General features: G+C 43.8%; 1 protein-coding gene across 3 annotated transcripts in view; it reads right to left on the bottom strand.

Moving 5' to 3' along the window:
• The window catches only part of SFMBT2 (Scm like with four mbt domains 2), a 121,762-nt gene that overhangs the window by 53,507 nt on the left and 47,685 nt on the right, over nucleotides 1-20,570 (bottom strand). For 2 of the 3 annotated variants that reach the window (XM_071734192.1, XM_071734194.1), the window contains 3 exons: nucleotides 15,637-15,725; nucleotides 12,392-12,638; nucleotides 7,066-7,163 (listed from right to left, as the gene is read on the bottom strand). In XM_071734192.1, the coding sequence (XP_071590293.1) occupies nucleotides 7,066-7,163; nucleotides 12,392-12,638; nucleotides 15,637-15,725 (434 nt within the window). Of the gene's footprint in view, nucleotides 1-7,065; nucleotides 7,164-12,391; nucleotides 12,639-15,636; nucleotides 15,726-20,570 lie in introns of those variants that run through there. The other variant, XM_071734195.1, reaches the window with a different exon arrangement.

The following is a 20,570-nucleotide window of genomic DNA, read 5'->3' as shown; positions in this document are numbered from 1 at the left end:
TGCTTCTAATAGACTAAATTTTAATCCCAAAGCTCATGTGAGGTAACACAAACACAGTAATAGCAGTGGTTCAGCTGCCTCAACAAGAATCTGACATTTGCTGGGTTTTTTTTTTTCTTTTTAATTGAGAAAACCAAATAAATAAATAAAGAAAGAATCCCTCCCAAGAGCAATCCTCTGCATTATTTGCAGATGAACTTCTCTTGTTTATAAGTCACCATTTGCCCTTGTTGAGCATGGAGCAGCCTGTCCTAAGGACACTCTCTGCGGGGAGACAGAAATCCCCCAGCAAGATGCAAGAGGAGCAAATTGTCCCTCGGTTTGACAACTGCAGTCAGAGGAAGACCAGAACACAGTGATCTGGGGTGAGATGAAGCAGAAAGGGTGCTGAGAGGGAAACTTGGGAGATACCATAACCCTGAAGTAAGGAGCAGGAGAGTCAGCTACCAACTGCACCTCCTGAAGAGCCCCTTGAAAAGTGCAGATGCTTCTGCCAAGGATCAAATTTAGTCCTACAGATTTTAAGCTCCTCTTGTTGAATAATAAAAATTAAAAAAAAAACCAACCCAAAACCCAGTTACCATGGAAACTGCAACACTGCAGAGTAGCCAGTCTAAATCCAAATACACCTTTTCCATATGGCTTGGCCTGCTGCAGATGGCATTAGGACAAAGATCCCCTCCTACGCAGCTCCTGCTTCCATTCTCCTGGGCAGTGGATGCACAGGAGGCAAGAGGTGAAAGAGACAGAGAGGCATCCACTTGGGTTTCTTTCTGTGTGTTTGGTTTGGGTTTTTTTTTAACATCTTGCAGCATTCAGGACTGCTGGGCCACTCCACAAGTGTTCAGTAACATCAGTCCTGGTTGTGTTACTGGTATAGGTCCCATCTCACGGGTGGGAAAGTCAAACAGAAAGGAAAACACAGGTAGAAGATCATCAAGCCCAAGGCTTAGCCCAGCACCACCATGCCAACTAAAAATATTGCCACAGCCACATGTTTTTTAATGCCTCCAGGGATGGTGACTCCACCACCTCCCTGGGCAGCCCATTCCAGTGCCTCACTACTCTCTCAGTACAGAAATTCTTCCTAATATCCAGTCTAAACCTCCCATGCCTCAACTTCAGGCCATTTCCCCTGGTCCTGTCATTATTCACTTGGGAGAAGAGCCCAACACCCACCTCCCTACAACCTCTTTTCAGGTAATTATAGGGGGCAATGAGGTCTCCTCTCAGCCTCCTCTCCTCCAAACTAAACATTCCCAATTCCCTCAGCCACTCCTCATATGACTTTCTCTCTAGGCTCCTCACCAGCTTGGCAGCTCTCCTCTGGAAATATTCCTACACCTCCAATGCCTTTCTTGGAGTGAGGGTCCCAGAACTGAACACATCCTCACCAGTTCCTCACCCCCACCATGGGAGCAGGTTCCAGATGAGGGTGCTGAGCCCTCTCAGTGGCACTGTTATGCCCAAGGATGTGGGTGCCAAGAGCTCAGCTTGCCATGCAAAAACTCCCCCACACTGAGCAGTGTGTAGACTGGATCAGGCCCTTTTGCCATCCTGAGGCCCCAGCATGTAATGGATAAGAAAAAAGAAACCAAAACATTTTGTGGGGTTTCCATTCCCACATGTGCTAAACGGAAAGGCAGAGAGACCAGGAAGGCTGAGAGACCTGGTTCACACTCAGCCTGTCTGCTTTCCCTGAGCTGTCTCCAGATTTTCTCTTCCAGCCCTGACTTCCACACAGTGCTGCCAAAAAGACTCTCAAGGAATCTCAGATGGAAGTTGGCTTCATTCACCTCCCTTTACTGCTCTCCCTGCCCTCTTCCTTGCAAAGCCTGTGGTCAAGAGGGAGCTGCAGAGAGGTCAGAACTTCTCCCTGGTCCACAGAGGTCCCACCAGACTCCACTTTGCCACCTTTGATAGGGGACACATCCTCCTTCCCAAGAGCCACCAAGGCAGCTATGTTTCCGAGGACATTTGTGGTCAACTCCTCATTATGGTTGTCAGGTCTTACAAAGATAAATGGCTTTAGGAAGCTACACCAGGAGCAGGTCAAAAGGCAGCCCAAGAAGAGAGGGATGAGGACGCCACGCACGTCTCCAACACCGGGCAAAGAGCAGTCATGGAGAAGAGCTGGGAAGAGCTATGGATGGGGAAGAACAGATGGAGTATAAATAATCTGGCAGCCTGCAAACAACATGGTGACTGGTGGGTTATTAAAGCACAGCATGGGCTGCAAGGAGCAGCCAAGCCATCGGGGCATGAAGGGGCTGGGGATGGCGTATGTTGGGATTTGGCTTCCAAGAGCATCCAAAAGCACGTTCATTTTCAGCTGCTGCATCAGCACCTGCCCAGCTGGTACAGAAAAACCTGTTGGACTTCAAGTCTATCCATACAGTCAGGTCAGGAATGTCTCTGAGCAGGAAGTAACCCTTGGGGTTCTCTATCCTACTCTTCAATTCCTTCAGAATACCACGGAATTCCAAGAAAACACCCAAAGGGTTTCTTAACTCTTGAAAGATCACAGAATCAAAGAACGGTTTGGGTTGGCTTTCTGGGCAGCAAGCACACATTGCCAGCTCATACTGAGCTTTTCATTGATCAACACCCACAAGTCTTCTTAGGGTTGCTTTCATTGTCCACCCAGTCTGTAGTTGTTACCCTCCTTTTTTAAAAAAAAATAAATCTGAAGCTTTGGAGAAATAATCGATCTTAGTCTTAGAATTAAAATTCACAATTCATCTGCTGAAAAAACTGTATTTCAGAGGTGGGAGAAGAAGTCCTGCTTAGTATCTGTCTTCATACTTTTAAGGGTAGAACTAGAACTACCATTCCATTCTGAAGTTCAGGGGCAGCTCTTGCCTGGGTTCTCCCTCCATCATTCTCCTCATGTTCCAGCTGATTCCTTCCATGCCATTAGCCTTACCATTAATTAATACTATCAATGATTACAGGAAACATCCATAAACTCCAGCCAGAAACAGGAGCACACTGGGCTGGACATAGTGTAGAGGTTTGGTTTTTTTTTTTTTCCCAGAAAGAGAGCAATTTCAAGCTAGTAAAAAAACACCTTTAGGAAAGGAGGACCAGCAGGTGGAGACAAGTGCAATGGGACCAATATTATCAGGAACTGTCACCTGTCTTAGATAACACCTCTCCTTCCTAAGCATCTGAGCTCTTCAAGCAGTTCAGCTGAGTTTGGTCTTGGGGTGTGGCTGGTGACAGCTCCATCCAAGCAAGTCACCAGGACCCACTTTACAGCAATCAGAGAGAATTGCAAATAGGATGCCCATACACACCACCCATGGGAAGATGATGAGCCCCCCAAACCCTGGGCAGGATTTAGTTGCCCATACTTTGGTCTTTGGTGTGAGATGAATGACATCTGAGGATCCATGAGATCTGCATGGGACCCAGAGATACAGCACAGGAGACCAGGAGAAGCCTAATGAGATGTCAGAGAACATCCCTAGGATGCTATCTGCCTCTCATTAGGAAATTAAAGCCCATGACTTGTGTCCAGCTTTCATCTTACCCAAGCTACAGGGCTTTAACTATAAAAAAAATGCATTGATTCATAAATACTAGGTCTAGAAGGTGGTGTGTTTGCAGCCTGGCTTCCTGATGCAAGGCTCCAGCAACACCTTCACCGAAGGAAAGTGCTGAAATTGTCACATTAATCTTGACATCAGGCCTTGGTAACAATTTGACCATTCTTATACCCTGGCTGTTTTCTCAGGTGTCCTCTGCAGCCTAACACATCATTTGGGACCTGGCACTTAGGCAGACACAGGGAGATCCCTACAGCACCCTGAAATCAGAGCATAAACAGCAAAGGACACATCTTCTAAACCATTCAAATGCCTTTGAAAGTCCTTTCTGCATTTAGTTTTCTTTAAGGATCAACATGTTTTCTGAAAAGAACAGAACAGCAAACTAGCAGGTGGGCTGCAAAAAAGCTTTTGTGAAGAAGAAACTTATTCCAGGATGTGCAGTTAGCAGAACACTATGTTTAGTAGCTAAATAATAGCAGCATTTTCTGGCAGTTGAACATCACGTTCTTTCTCAAAGGATCCTGAAGCATTTTTCAAACACTTTCATAACTTGGCAAAGTGGAACACAGCACCAGAAAAAAGGAAGATACAGTTTGCAGCCTTCTCCATGACTTCTGCAACCAGCTCATGTGGTTTGGTGGCTGGTGTCCTCTCTTTGGATGCCAAGAAGGGATCAGGGCTGCACTTTTGCAAAGGATTTCTGGATCTGCTGCTGAAGATCACCACTTCCAACTATGGCTCTGCCACAGCTGATAATTCAGGCTCAAAATCCTTGGCTTATGAGGGCTCAAAATCCAATCCTATTACCCCAAAACCAAAGAGCATGACCACTGACAGCAGCAATGGCCTGACAGGCCCACAAGAGAAGCCACTCCTTGCACTAGAAATGGAAATCTGCTCTCCTGGCTCCAACACCTGGGACCAGTTTGAGGGCACATGAGTGACACTGCCCACAGCCATGGAGACCAAAGGACAACAGTGACTTCAATCCTAATCCAGTCAGATGTCCACAGGGACCACTCTTACTTGCAGAGCAAGCACACACTCTCCTCAGTGATGGACTTCTGTGGGGAAATTTGGGAAATGTGGAATAAAGTGGTGTGAAGTTTACCATGTCCACCAAAGTAAGTATTTCCTGCTTTCCCAAACATCTTTTAATTGTTGCCAGCTTTCAAACCCCATAACAAACAACCCCATTTCAAACCCAGCTAACATAAGACAGTCACAGTACCATGGAGCCCCAGGCACCTTGTAATGACATTACCTCTGGGTAATGGGTTGGGGGAAAAAAAAAAAAAAAAAAAAAAAATTATAAAAGTCACTACACTTTGGATTCAACACTTTTTGCTGGGATCTGCAATTCTCCTTGAAGCTCCTGCACACAAACACAACCTTATCTTGTAATGTCAGACAAGTGCACTCTCACTTAGTCTCCTGAAGTCTTTCCTTAACCCATGTTTAAGCCATTACTAAAGGAAGACATTAAAGGAAGACTCGTTCATGGCCATGGACAAGCTCTCCCATTTTTCTCCTTAATTAAGAGGCACAAGATGAGGTAGATTCACCCTCGATGGGGAAAAGTGAGGCCAACACACAATTTATTCAGCCTTCTGCCCTTCCAACACCAGAACCAGGGGCATAGGTAACACCAGACACTGAACTCAGCTCATCTTGTGCTCAACTTTCACATTACAAATAAATAAAGTCCCGTTGACCTAACCCTACCATTTTGTTACATTTGTCCCTGAAGTAACTCTCTCCTTGGGCCACTCAAGCATTCCAAAGTTTTGCAATTGGAATTTGTATTTGTCTTCTAAGAGGAACATCTTAGCAAGCTCGAACCGCATGGCATGGCAACTGGGAGTTGCTGAATTTAAATTTACAACCCTCATGCAATAATTAAAATAAATGGGTTTGAGAAGAGGCAGCTGAGAAGAGGCATGCTGAGAAGAGGCAGCAAAACAGCTGTTAGTTATAAACTTTAAAAAATAAAAATAAAAAAGAAAAAAAGAGGATGTTTTATGATCCTCATCAGAAACATCCTTCACTCCTTCATATAGGCAGGAATAAAATACATACATTAGACATCCCCCATTGTGACTCCAGCCCTGCCCCACACAATGCATTTTTGATCCTGAAACTTCAACTGAGCTGCTGGATGGAAGTGTGGTTTGAGATGAACAGCAGAAAATCAAAACTCCTGCCATGCCACTCCCATCACTACCCAGGGCTTCTCCCAAGCCACGTTCATGCCAAAAGACAGCACGCAAATCTTCCCACTTCTCCCAGCCTAGCAGAGCTTTCACATTGCAAGCAAATGAGACACTGCCTGGGCCAGGAGCAAAGCATTTCCCAATTAATGGTGCTAATTCAAGTGCATCTCAGCTGGGCGAGGAGCCTGGATCCATCGTGGGAAGCTGCCAGCACATCTCCCAGGAAAGGGTGAAGGCAGAACTGGAGCTTCCCAGCATCCCAGCCAGGATGGGACACACTGAGTGCCTTCTTCCAATTTTAAAATCATAAAATCACAAAATCATTTAGGTTAGAGAAGACATTTAAGACTGTTGAGTCCAACCATAAACTTAACCCTTAGGAGTCCACCACCAAACCATGTCCTTAAGTGCCACATCTGCACCAGCTGCACCGTTCTGGAGCATCCCAGTGCAATGCTCCTTAAGGGGAAGTGAAGGATCCCAGAGGGAAGATCCTCAGAGGAGATGAGCCAGGAATGTGGGGGGAGGGCACAGTGATCTGCCAGATCCCCAAGCAGGAGGTGACACCAGAGACAGTGAGGCACCACTGTGTTTCAACACCTCCCCTCCCCGAGCACCCTCTGGAAGCCACCAGCTCGCTGCCCATCACTCCACACCACAGCCAGGATGCAGCTGTTCCAAACCAGACAGGCACAGCTAGAAATCAGGATTATCTGGAGCCATCGTGATGAGTATCAGTGCAGATCTGGATGGGAAATTAAAGCTTGTGCCTCGGGGATGAAGAACATCTCTGACTATTAAAAACCAGAGTGAGAAGAGAAGAAAAAAAAAAAAAAAAATGAAAAGATGCGGGAGTAAAATTATCTCCCACTTCCACTGTTAAGTCCCTGAAGGAGATTTCTCTGCCTTGTGACTTATGATCAGATGAAAATTTTGGTGTAAGGCTCACAGAAATCTGTCCAGCTTATGTCAACTTCCATATTTGTCTTAAAATTCACTGTTGTATCCAATGCCTTTGCACCGGTCTAACAGGATAAGACAGATTAAAAATCATGTTGGAGAATCCAATGCTGATCACCCCCTGACCCTAAATACACTGACTGCAAGAAATCAGGTCTTAGAATGGAACCCTAACCACAAAACCCTGCATTTTATACAAACATCTCACTCGTGACCTTTCAGGGTGATGAAACAGAGCTACAGCCTCTCCTGAAATAGTTTACCATAAGCCACTGACCACTGTATGGTATTTATTCTTTCTGGGCTCTGTAAATGAAGGGAAAATGTGTCTCTTTTACCTTGAACACTTCCATCGGAAGAGGAAAATTTGCTGCATCATTAAGGGATTTTTCCAGAGCACATTTCCACTCAGATATAGTCTTCAGGGAATAGATATCTAAAGTGATGACAACAAAACAAACAACAAAACCAAGAGGTGACTGCTTGAGGATCAAACATTTTTTGAAAGACTAAAGTTTACATGTCACAGAAATGAGCAGTACAAGGGTGTATATTCCAAGCTGTACAGCAAGGACAAATTCAACACAAAGGCAACTAGCAGGGGCACACTGGTGGAAGATTATGTTTTATATCCTGGAGTAAAACCCAGAAAAACACACATCCTTCCTTCTCTGCTCAAGAAACGAGAACAGGTACTATCTCATTACTTGAAAATAACAAAAACTCCCTTTTGATTTTCAATTCTCAAAGTACCTGATGTTTTCCAGTTTGAGGAGCCTCAGGTCTTCAACCAATGTAAGTTATATTTGAACAAAACTAGAAATATCTTTACAAGGCTTCTGTTCATTGGAAAGACTTTTTTTTACTGTTACTGTTGTAGGACTGAGGGATTTTTTTTTTTTGCAGTGGGTGGGTGTGGGAAGGAACATTTCAGCTCGATCTCTACCCAGACTCGTTTGCTGGTACAACAATCAAGCCAGGTTATCACACCAACTCCAAGACTTACACTCATGATTTTTCATCATTATACATTTAGGTAACATCCTTGTGCCCATTCACATTGCTTTCAGCGAGTTTCTTTAAATAGGTTTAATATTATTAAATCATTATATTAAGAAGCCTTTTATGGCTCAGTGCAGTGAAGTGCCTATGAATCATCAAAGGTAACAATAAAGGAAACAATAGCATGATGAAGAACATTATATTAGATTTACTTCTGCCCTAAAAAGCATATTGTACCCTGCACATAACAAGTTATTGCAGAACATCCATAACAAGGTCTTAAGTAGACAAGATAGGTAGATAGATTGCAACAATTATTAAAATGGATCTGAACATTTACTCAATAATAAACTTGCACCTTGATGCAGAGTGAGTAGTGTAAAGCTTCACACACATCACCCTTCAATTTGGCCCAATTTGCATTTAAATTCCATACATCTAATAACCATACATAGTTACTAGCTAGGAAAGATTTACTGCTGCATCTTACAATTCTGAAAGAGGAAATAAAAATATATATAAAAAAAGGAATTGGTAAGCACTGTTTTCACCTAGCACTGATGGTACAAGAGAATTTCATGCTCAGATCTCAACAGATTTAAGACCTTATCAAAACAGGATTTGCAGAATCACTCACTGGAAGTGGATGTATTCATCCTTCCACTATATCAAACCTCACTACTTCAGAACAGACACCAAGGACATGAGTATGAATTTAAACACCCTTAAAGGGAAACGTTAACCTCTCGGGGCTGTATTTTTTAATTCCTCAACTGTATGCTTATTAATGGGAATATTCATTTCAAGCCTTCATTTATAGTGTGTGCAACAGTCACAGGTCTGAAGAAGTTCACTCCTTATCTGTTCATTATTTTATAGCCTTGCTGCTCCAGTTTTCCCCCAGTTGCAGGAGATGTGATCAGCTTGAAGGGAAGGAAGGGAAAGGAGTCACTTCGTTTCTTTTTTTTTTGGCTTCAAGGATGCAAACAGGGTTATACAACATGATCTGGCCCCAAGCTGCAGCCAGCCTGTTGTTTCAACTAAAAAAACAAAAAAAACAAAAAACACTGTTGCATGCTCCCCCTCAAGCTGAAAAGAGGCCCTTGGTTTCCACCCTAATGGAAGTGAAGCATAGGAAAGAGGAAAAAAGTGGTATTTTGGGTGATTTTGCCCAAGGTAACTTCATTGGCCAGTGTCAGCAAACTTTGAGAGATCACGACATGATGGTTTAAAAAAACAGCAAACAATATCATATGTGCATTTAATGAGGCTGGCAAGAATATAGACACTAAATCATATCATTCAAAGAGCACCAAGCCCTTTGTTTAAGTGATAGGGGCTGCAGGTAACTGTACTGTGTCAACTTGGATTTAGGTTAACAAGAAGCAAGCAATTAAAAATTAAAGTGATTGCCAATTTGTCTTTAAGTAAGATAAAATGAAACAATCTCTTCCTGCATGAGCAGTCGAGGCAAGAGCATCATTGGCTCTGTCTCAAGCAGCCTGTGCCAATTTGCACTTTCAAGGGGGCTTATTTTGGATTCAGATCTGAGGGGAAAAACATCCTATGACCTCTTTGCCTCAAAGTTAACAGGGCTTGTGAGACAGAAAGTCCCTGAAAGAAAGTCCCTATTTGGAGAAGACAGCCAGGATGCAATTTCTTAAGGACCCTCTTGCACATTTTTATACATTAAGTGGACACGAGGATGTGGGTGGATTCAGAAAAAAGACACAAAATACTGTAGAGGGATCCATGGGATCTCCTTTATATGAAATGTTTTGCATCTTAAAAGATTGACCTCAAAGTGATGTGCAAGGTGAAATCCCATTTTGTGGGTCCCAGTTGTGGGTGACATAAATATCACAGCCCAGACACCAGGGAAATACAAGCAGCATCCAAGTCAAGGGCAGGGAAAGCACTCTCAGAACCTGCAGAACTGATGGGACACTGAGCATCCTCACTTGATAGCAACTGAACACAGAGACCAATTTGGGAAGAGCTGCGTGTCCTCAGCATCTTTCTGAAGGGGATTTGTAACAGCTCTGATCCACATTCAAAGGTTGTTCCTGTTATCCATCAAGAAGTCATCTCAACTGGCTGCAGATTTCAAGTTAGACAAACAGGTTTTGGTGCTTTTAATCCTCTAACTGGAAAAAAAAGGCTCACGACTAAAGATGTTTCATCTGACCTGTTAGACATGTCTTAGCCATTCCTTTTTCTCACAGAACCAATTAGGTTGCAAAAGACCTTTAAGAACACCAAGTCCAACCATTAACCTAGCACACTGCCAAGTCCACCACTAAACCATGTCCCCAGCACCACATCTACAGGTCTTTTAAATACCTCCAAGGAAGGTGACTCTATCACTTCCCTGGGAAGCCTGTTCCAGTGTCTGACAACACTTCTGGTGAAGAAATTTTTCCTAATATCCTATCTAAACCTCCCCTGGCATAACTTGAGACCATTTCCTCTTGTTCTTGGGAGAAGAGACCAACCTCCACCTGGCTACAACCTCCTTTCAGGTAGTTGTAGAGAGTGGTAAGATCTCCATCAGCCTCCTCTTTTCCTAGGACTTGTGTTCCAGACCCTTCCCCCAGCTTTGTTGCCCTCCTCTGGACATGTTCTGACCCCTCAATGTCCTTCTTGTTGAAAGGGGCCCAAAACTGTACACAGGATTCAAGGTGCAGACTCACCAATGCCCAGTACAATGCTGCCCACACTATTGCTGATACAACCCAAGATGCTGTTGGCCTTCTTGGCCACCTGGGCAAGCTGCTGGATCACATTCAGCATGTATGGGGGTAACCTCTCTGAATCATGTGTAACAAATCACCCAAAAGAGAGCTACCTTTCACTTGACACCCATGGAAGAACTTCACCCACAGCACAAGGAAAATGTGGCAAGGACCTTGACAAGCTCATTACCTGCACAGGAAAAGGTGGAATAGTTCTGGTGGGTCAAAATCTGTGCATTAACTAAGAAAGCACCTCATCTTGCAAAGGAAATAGTGGCCCTGGGGCATCCAGCTTGGAGATGCAATTAGGTAGCAAATGGGGGGCCATGCTCCCCAGGACTGGGCAAACAGCTTCCTGGCCCCAGGTATAAGACAGTTTTATGAAGACTTCAGATGTTGCACACTTCTTGCTTCAAAGAAGACCATGCTTGCAACAGTCTAAGCTATGATGTTTAAAAAGATCCCAGCTCCAAGAGAAATCCATCAACCAACTTTACTCAACCAACTCAGCCAACTCAAGTCAGACCAATGCAGAGCCAAAAGCTTTAAGTAGAGAGAAACCCAACTGCCCAGAAATTTTCCCAAGCTTTTTTGACCTAATGTTATTGGGTGGTGGAAAAAATCCACCCTCCCAGTCATCCCCCACTGTAAGGGATGGAAGCACATCTTCAGATCCAGCCCAGAACCTGTCAGTGAAGGCCACTGAAAGCATTTCTGCAAGAAGTCCTGGGCCCCTGCTGTGGTCCCTAGCTCATGTTCAGCTTGATGAACTGGTTTCCCCTGAACTGTTTTTGACTCGGCCTTGCCTTCCCTCTTGCCCTGATGGTTGATCCTGCTCCTTTTGCCAAAGCCAATCCCACTGTTTGGAGTTTATTCCAGCTGATCCCTAAACTTGCCCTTACCCACCCTCCTGGCCCAACCTGTTTGTGCCTTATTCTGTCCTGCTCCTGTCCCTGGTTTTGTGACCTCCAGTTTCAGACTTCAGAGTGGTTGAACTGTAGTCCCTGTCTCCCTCCTTCCAAGCTGCTGTGAACCCCAAACTCAGCTCTAGAGAGCTGCTTCTCCAAGTCACCATCTCCAGATCCTGAATCTGCTTGCAAATACTTGCAAAGCCTTGCAAATACTGACAGACTTGCAAAGACTTCACTCCCTAGGAGAAAACTCGGGACAAAATCTGTGGTCTTTTACACCTCAAAGACCCATCTACCCTTACTTAAAGGAGGATCTTCTTAGCTTCTAGCAAAAGACATCCCATAAGTCCAGCACCCTCAATGTACTTTGAGTGGTTACACACATGGCTGGTCTCACTTGGCAGATGTACAGCAATGTTACAGCACAACATGGAAGACCTACATTAAAGGGATCATGAACAAAAAAACACCTTCTACAGCCCCTCAGGGAAATTTCATGGAGATCTTCTGCTACTCAAGAGAAATGTGTGTGACCACAGAAAGACAAATGGACGAGACATGTTGGTAGAAAGTAAATGGAGCCTGTTACATCCTAGGAGGTGTCACTTAAGACTTGATACGGACAACAGAAGACTGGCTACCAGTGAGGCCTCCACCAAGGTATCCACAGTATGGACAAGAAGACCTGGACACTGAAATGCTACTGAAAAGGTTTGGGCAACCAGGCACATCCTTGGACCATCCTCATCAGCTCTGCCTTTTGGTAGAACAACACACAAAGCTGCTCATATTGGACACTGCTTCCTTTCAACTAAGCTGAATCTATTAAATGAATTTAATACAGTTTAGCTGACCCATCTTGAACCTGAATCAGATGGCTATCACATGCCATCTGTGTTCCAGCTCGAAACTACTGTCAAAGCAATGTGAATGCTGGAGAAGCAGAAATGGGGTTGCATCTCAAAACATCAGTGAACACCATGAAGACAAGACAGCATTTTTAGGAAGCTCTTTACCTGCAGGTGGGTCCATTCTGTATTTATTCTCTTGACACCAACCGACTGGTCGAAGTCTGCAATCCAAGTAAAACAACCACTGGTCATAGGATTCAGTCTCCTCCAATCCCACATAGCGAAGGCGTAATCTTCCTCCAACATTTTCAACCACACTAACTATCCAGTACTGAAAGGGATTCTGGGAATCCTGCAGCTCTATTAAGGAATCAACTGTAATGAGGTCTACAGGGTTTTTTCCTCGCAGAGGCTGTTTGAATAGAAGCAAAACTCCTTATTTTAAACTTTATTTGAAGACTTCTCAAGGAAACAGATGACAGCAGAAGATTATTTTTGTTTTTCACACCATCATCCAAGCGATCAGCAAACAGTCTGTTCTTCTTCTATTTTACCCAATGTCTTCCAAGTGCAAATTCAGAAGTAAAACAGAAAACAACAGTTGTGCTAATTTCTCAACCGGCATCATCGACAACAACAACAAAAAGTAGAATAACAAAAGGTGGAAGAGCTCAGAAGGCACATCCACTTAGGGTGCTCCTGAACAACTCGGAGCCCAGTTATACTGGAAGATTTCAAACCAAATTCTCATTGATTGCAGCCAGCAAGAACCAATCACAGGCCTGGACACTGGCATTTATCTAAAGGGTGACTGCTTTGGGCATGACCCTGAAACTGCCCTCTGTGCACTGATGTTCCCAACCAAAGATTTTACCAAAGATTTTTGGTGATGTAGAGTACCAATGGCACATAAATTACTCCTCACTGCCACAGCTATCAGAGTTTATGGTGGATATTCCAAAACCCCAAGCCAATGCCACGTTTACATCAGCTAAGTGGCCTTGGGACCAAACCCCAAGGTACAGAGGATCTGACAGATCCATGCTCAAGAAATCTCAGTGCATGAGGTTATCTGCTTGCACACTGTGTAGTATCTTCTGTGATCTCTGTTTTGCAACCACTTACACATGTGCTTAACTTTACACCTGCAAAGCTGCCAACCACAGGCATTAAAAAACCATGAGATGCTTTGCAGAATGATGCCTCTGGGGCTCTGTGCTTTTGTTTCGTGCTTCTGAGCATCTCTGCTGTCAAGCATTTCCCCACTACTGTAACTGTAACATTTTTTTTTCTTTTTAAATGCAAGTTCCAATTTTTATGCAATTTCTCAGTTCCAGGACTTTAGGAGCAGCAGTGAAAAGCACCCCAAGAGTTACCCATGTTGGTACTCAAAGGAGATGCTAAGAGCAAGCAAAGTATATTAAAAAGGACTTTTTGTGTGTGTTTGTCCCACTTCTGCTTAATTAAACGATATAAACCTTTCACAATATTTTTTTCAATATTAATTCTGTAAATTAGAGCATGTCCAGGATGGTTCTTTCTAGGGGTGGATAGGAAAAAAATAAACTCAGAAGCAACAACAAAAAACAAGAACAACAAAAAAAAAACCAACCCAAACAACCAGAGAGGCGAAAACCCTCTTTTTTTTATACAGAATTTTGAAAATATTAAAAATTTTGAAATGCAACCAATTTGGACTACATCTCTCCTAACCCCAAAATGCAGGCAACAGAATGAGAATTTGGTAAAAAATACAATTAAAATTAACTATAACCCTATCACACATACAGTGTTCAACAGCTCCATGATTAATAGATATTTCTTAGAACAATATATTTGCCATTATAAATCACTCCCTTGTAATGTAAGCTACAAACACCTGTATAATCTCTTCAAGTATTATTTCATGGCATAATGCAGTGTCAGAATTTAATAATATACAAGAAATCTATTTTAATGTGGTTTTTTTTTTCCCCTCACACAAATGCTTCACCACAGCAAAACATTAATATGAAACGATGGTGTAATGATTTAACTTATTGTCATAAATCCCTGGCTGTAAAACAAGCCAACATTGCTTCTCTGATTTGTGTGCTAAATTTGAAGCCAATAGGTTGTCACTTACCCCTGAGAACTGAATGGCTACGATTAATAATTGGCTTGCATGAAATATTAAAGTTACCATAACATAAGAACTCTTTATACGCACAGCCAGCATGTAAAAAAAATAAATAATAATAACAAAAAAACAACCAGTCTGAAACCTATTGATTTTACAGCCCAACAATAATCTGCAGCACTCACCAACAGCAAATTTGTTGACATGGGGTTACAGACATTGCACGACACAGACAGCACTAAGCACAGAGATTACAGAAAACACCAGGAAAAATAAAAAAGAGTGGCAGAAACTGTTTCAAGCCTACACAATGTTTTCTCTCTCTGCATTCCTGCCTCTGTTCTCTGCCCTGAGGAAAGGGGAGGAAGGGGTTCACGATGGGGACAGGTGTTGGACGTGGGTTTTGTGTGTGCCACCTGGGAGTGCTCCAAGAACAGGGGGTGCAGCATTATTTTGGGTGAGGATGGGCATTATTTTGGGTGTGCCAGGGCTTGTTCAGATAACAGAGTGGGTGGGGGGAAAAATCCCTGATGATACACTACAAACTCCCCCTGCCAGCTCATTTTTAAAAGTGTCCAATTCTGGGGATGCTGTGCAGAAATTTCCTGTGATGCATCCACACAAAAGCAGGCCAGGTCCTGATGGAGAAGGTGCCCTCCTCCCACAGCTTTTAAAGGTGAATTTGTAGCAATTTTTGGCCAAGATAGCAAGGCAAGTTGAGGCTGCCCCATGTGCGAGTCCCCTTGGGAATATGCTGGACAGACTGGGCCATGTGGTTTCACCAAAACCAACCAGCCCCTTCCTTTCTCCTGAGGCCACCTCACCCAAGCTCCCTGCTAAATCTGACTGCCCTGCTTTGGTGAAAGGAATGTCCTTGGAGAAGCTCTTTCCATATGGACATAAATCTGACAGAGTTCCATATGGACATAAACCTGACAGAGCCCCCATCAACCTGCTCCAGACCATGTTTTGGCTTGAAAGCTCAGGTCATCAATTTGGTGGATCCAACAGGTCCTGAGTGGCTGTGGCTTCCTTTCTACAGACTCCCACCAAGTTCTTCACCACCACCCAGCCTTTTTTTTTTTTGCATACCTAACTTTCTTAGCACTCAAGGCAGAACACCCAATGCATCCCTGAGTCAGAAGAAGAGCCAGCAGAGTCAAGGCAACATCACCACTGATTTTTGGCCAGGGCTGGAGGAGCCCCAGCTGCCAGCACACAGACACTACAAGCACACAGCCCTGCACACTGTGACACCAGAGATGGGATAAAACTGCAATCTAATACATACGCCTTCCAGTAAATTTGCAGGTGCAGTCCGGGCGCCGGTCAAATCATGGATCAGAAACTCTGTCCAGTCCATGTACTTCTCTTTGATGGCTGGGGAGGAGGAGGAAAGAAAAGAAATGCTTAGCACAACAGAAAGCCACATGTATTTTTAGAGGCATCTCCTCAGGGCTCACACCAGCTCTGAAGTTTCTGATTGCAGTCTAGAGCTGGCTCGTCGTCCGGTTCCTTGGCCAATGCATGCATGTGGTTACATCCCAAAATAAGGGGAGATGTTAAAATCACAGAATCATTTTGGTTGGAAAGGGCCTTTAAGATTCTCAACCCTAACCATTAAGCCAGTGCTGCCAAGTCCACCACTAAACCTTGTCTCTAAGCATCAACACCATCTTTTTTTAATCATAGAATCATCACAGAATCATAAAATGCTTACAGTTGGAAGGGACTTTAAAGATGACCTAGTGCCAACCCCTCTGTTATGATCAGGGACAATCCCACTAAACCAGGTTGCTCCAAGCCCCATCCAACCTGGCCCTGAACACTTCCAGGGATGGTGAAGCCACAACTTCCTTAGGCAACCTGGGCCAGGGTCTCACCACCCTCAGGCTAAAGAATTTCTTCCTAATATCTAATCTAAATCTGTCCTCTTCCAGCCTAAAACCATTCCCCTTTGTCCCAATACTACACTCCCTTATGAAAAGCCCCTTCCCAGATTTGCTGTAGCCCCTATAGGTACTGGAAGACCACAACAAGGTCCTCACTGGAGCCTCCTCATCTCCAGGCTGAACAACCTCAACATTTGCAGCCTATCCTCACAGAAGAGGTAATCCCTCCAGGGATGGTGGTGCCACCATTTCCCTGGACATTCTGTTCCAGTGCCTGGCAACCCTTTCAGTGAAAAAAATGTTCCCAACCCAAATCTTGCTCCACTGTAGCCACTGACCACCATTTACAACAGCACAGTTTATCATCTCCATCTCTCCCTTTCAAAACTCACCACTGCTTGTGTAACCACTCCTTTCCTGCTTACCACGTAGGCCCAGATATGATTTATAAAGTCCTTTTGTACATTTGCTAATGATCTAAGGAAAAAAAAAAAAAAATAAGCTGTGCCTGCTTTCAGTTCCTTGACAGGACAACAGAAACCCTGGGTGCTTGCACCCACAAAGCAGAAAAATCAGCCCTGAGAATATCATATGTCAGCTATAGAGTTAATACACTTGTAAGAAGAAAGACTTGGAAGAATTTAGGAGGAAAATCTCTTTAATTAAAAAAATGGCTGAATAATTTCTGAGCTGAACACTATGAGCATGAGTTACTTTGGGGATCTGTATTCACACTGTTGCATAAGATCTGAACTGAAATACAGAAATGTCACCACTGGGGGTCAACTTCGGGTCCAATTCTTGTTGAAATGAGCAAAGGTTGGGCATCAAGAGGCAATTCAGCAATTCTCAGCTTCAGAGATTCAGATGCCTCTTCAAATGCATTGTGCATTTCCACTCAGAAATCCAAAAATTAAGACTTCAGTTCCACCTGCCCATAAGTGTGAATTAATTTTTTCTCTCCCCAAAACCTTTTTGTTTCCCCAGAAAGCCTTGTTTATGTGTAATATAATCAACAGTGATATAGTTATGCTGCTAACATAGCAGCACCTACGAAAAAGAATCCCAAGCATTTGAAAATCAAGACATTTCAACTTGAACAAACAATTGGATAAGTGGTTTAAAGACCATTACCCCAAGGGGGAGCTCAGGAAGGGCCGTAATTAACCAGAGTAGGTCCCAAATTAAATGATAGCAGCCCTCATCTTTTGCCCAGGGGAAGCAATGTCCTTTGCTCCACACTTTCAGCAGATACTTTACTCAACCAAGAGCAATCCAGATTGAAGCTCACTGAGCTTTCACACCAACCAGGGTGGGATTTCTTCATGTTTTAATAGCTTGGTGACTGCTCAGCCCTTCCTTGATGATGTAGAATCTTAAGTGTGGGACCTCTGAGAAGGTCCAAGCTCAGTGGTTAGAATGGGAGGACCTCAGACTGCCAATGCAAACAGCACTGTGGAAACAAATATTGCCACTATTACCTCCAGACAAGGATATCAAACCTGAACCTTCTCAGAATGCATCCTTCCAGCCATCTGCTGCCAAAAAATTAAAAAAAGAATCCAGAGATGCAAAGAGGGAACACTGGATTTGCCTGAGAACATTTGTATGACATTGCCACAAAACGGGCTCATGGTTGGGTTTGCTTCCAGCGTGGGAGCTTGGCACACTTGGACTCTGGCCCATACTCAGTTCATACCCTAAATATCTTATGCAATCTATACAGCTGCCCAAGGATGAAGACAGAAGACATGCTCAGCAGGCTGTACATCCACACCTCATGTCTGAGTTCTGCTCCTTCCCTAAAAGCCAGTTCTCCCTCTGTCACTTCAACCATCCATTGGTTTATATAAATGCACTTTATAATAAAGTGCATTTAAACCTACTTAAAATTAGCAAACTTTAAAGTGCTAGGCTTAAGCTTCTATAAAATAATACCTAAATCTGCCTAGAACTGCTCCAAGTCTTCTGAAGCACTGCTTTGGCATGATTTCCAGAAGATTTATGACTTCTACATTAATTATTTCAGACGAAGGGACAGCCCAAGAAGAAATGGTTTATACTCTGCACTATCTCTCTCAACACTCCTGCTGCATAAACCTCATCAGTTCCTGCCCACCTACATCAGAGTAAAGGAAACAAGCTTCATTTTGGCATCAGAGAGAAAACAGTAATTGCCATAATGAATGAGAGGAGTCCCTCTAGTTCAGACTTCTGCCTCTCCCTGTGAGCAGCACTGGGAGCATCAGAGAAAGGTGCAAGTTGAACTTCATTTTGGCTCAAATCCACGAAGTTGTCAGACAAATTTTGAATGCCAGAGCTTCATTACCAAGGAATGACAAATGTGATAAAAAGAACACGGTTCAAACTTTCAAAGCTGGCAAGAGGGGGGAAAAAAAAAATCCTACGATTTTCAAAGTTGTCAACAGATTTCAGGGGGCCTTCATTTCCAGATGCCCAATTTGAGCTATCTTAATGGTGCCTGGTTCACAGATCTTGCTGTCTGCCAGTCAGTCCCCCTTCTTATGTATCTCAAAAAAAAAAAAAAAAAAAAAAAAAAAATCCCTCATCTTTTTTTAAAAAGATGGCACCTCACAGCTTTTGGATACCTGAATAAGATGGTGCCCTTCTCTACATTCAACTCTGGATTACAGGCTTCCAAAGCCCAGAAAATCCAAGGTGACCTGTTTTTTTCCAGGCTAAACAGATTCAGGTGAAAAAGGAAAAAAGTTATTCCCAGTTTCTGAATGGTTTCAGAGCCATTCTCTCTGAAAAAATCTAGTACCTTGTGTTTTGTCTTATTTTATTCTCCTTTTGTGGTATAGATAAAAGGAATCTGAAAACCTTGGGGAGAGAACAGATTGAACTGGAAATTTTAGGAAGGGGGATTTGCACCTTTTTCTGTGCCTTCAGACCATAATCATCCTTCTCAGTATTACAGTTCAAGTCATTACTATGCAAATAGTTTTTATTACTAATGAAGTGAATCTGAATCATTACAGTACCTGCAAAACGTTACACAAGAATCTTCACCAGGCACAGCTCACATGTGAAGATGGCACCTTGGGAAGGGATGGTCACCCACAGCACAAAGGATCTCCACAAAAGCTCAGTAACAAAAAGCATTTGGGGTACCCTGGCTACACTGAGGCTAGTTTGGAAATTATACCCTAAGCAGAGATGGTTTGCTTGACCAAGGGAACAGTAACACAAGCACATTGATCCACAGAATCAGACTGGTTTGGGTTGGAAAAGACCTTAAAGATCATCCAGTTCCAAGCCCCCTCCCATGGGCAGGGACACCTCCCGCCAGCCCACGTTGCTCCAAGCCCCATCCAACCTGGACTTAAAACACTTTCAGGGATGGGGCAGCCCAACTCCTCTAGGCAACCTGTGCCAGTGTCTCACCACCCTCACAGAAGTAATTTCTTCCTAATATCCCATCTAAATCTCCCCTCTTTCACTTTGAAACCTTTCCCTCTTGTCCTGTCCCAGGATGCCCTTGTCCCAAGTCCCTCCCCAGCTTTCCTATTGCCTCTTCAGGTGCTATAAGGTGTTCTAAACTCTCACAAGAGCCTTCTCATTTCCAGGCTGAACATCCCCAACTCTCCTGGCCTGTCTTCATAGCAGACATTGGTCCTCTCCAGCAGGAGGTTTTGATGCTCTATGAACACACAGCTCAGTCAGAAGTCCCACTATTACCAGGTGTGACAGAACCATTTTGCACCAGTCCTGCCCAGTGTTGTCACGGTTTAACACTGGCCCAGCAATTAAACCGAGTAACAGATGCTCTCTATTAATCCTCCCCTTCCAGATAAAGGAAGGAGAAAGAATAAGGGAGAGAGACTTATGGGTTGGAAACCATGCTACACAACTTTAATCAAACAGTAATGATAAATAGGAAAAATTACTAAATATATACAAATACACAGGAAAATTGATGCCACGTTCCCTCTCCCCTTCTCCCCCAATAACTCTCCCATCCCCACTGAGGCTGCAGGGCAGCCCTGGGAAAGTCCAGGATGGAATCCTGGGGTCAGGAGCAGTTGGGAGCTGGAGGCAGGAACACACAGATTCAGGCTGGAATGGATCAGGCAGAGGAAGGGATGGAATCCTCCCAGGATGCTGAAGCAAACAGGGAACGGATGAAGAAAGGGAAGCAAGAAAGGCAGGAAGGGCAGGAAGTCGGAAGCTGGAAACCCCTCGTGATCCCTCAAATTTATCCTGAGTATGAGGTGTATGGGATGGAATACTCTGTTTGGTCAATTTTGGTCATTTATCTTGTCTGTTCCTCCCCACAGGAGGGTTTCAGGTGTGACCTCTTGACTCCTTC

Source organism: Heliangelus exortis, chromosome 1, assembly GCF_036169615.1.
Source record: "Heliangelus exortis chromosome 1, bHelExo1.hap1, whole genome shotgun sequence".
Taxonomy (NCBI): Eukaryota; Metazoa; Chordata; class Aves; order Apodiformes; family Trochilidae; genus Heliangelus; species Heliangelus exortis.
This window is presented reverse-complemented; position numbering and strand designations above follow the sequence as displayed.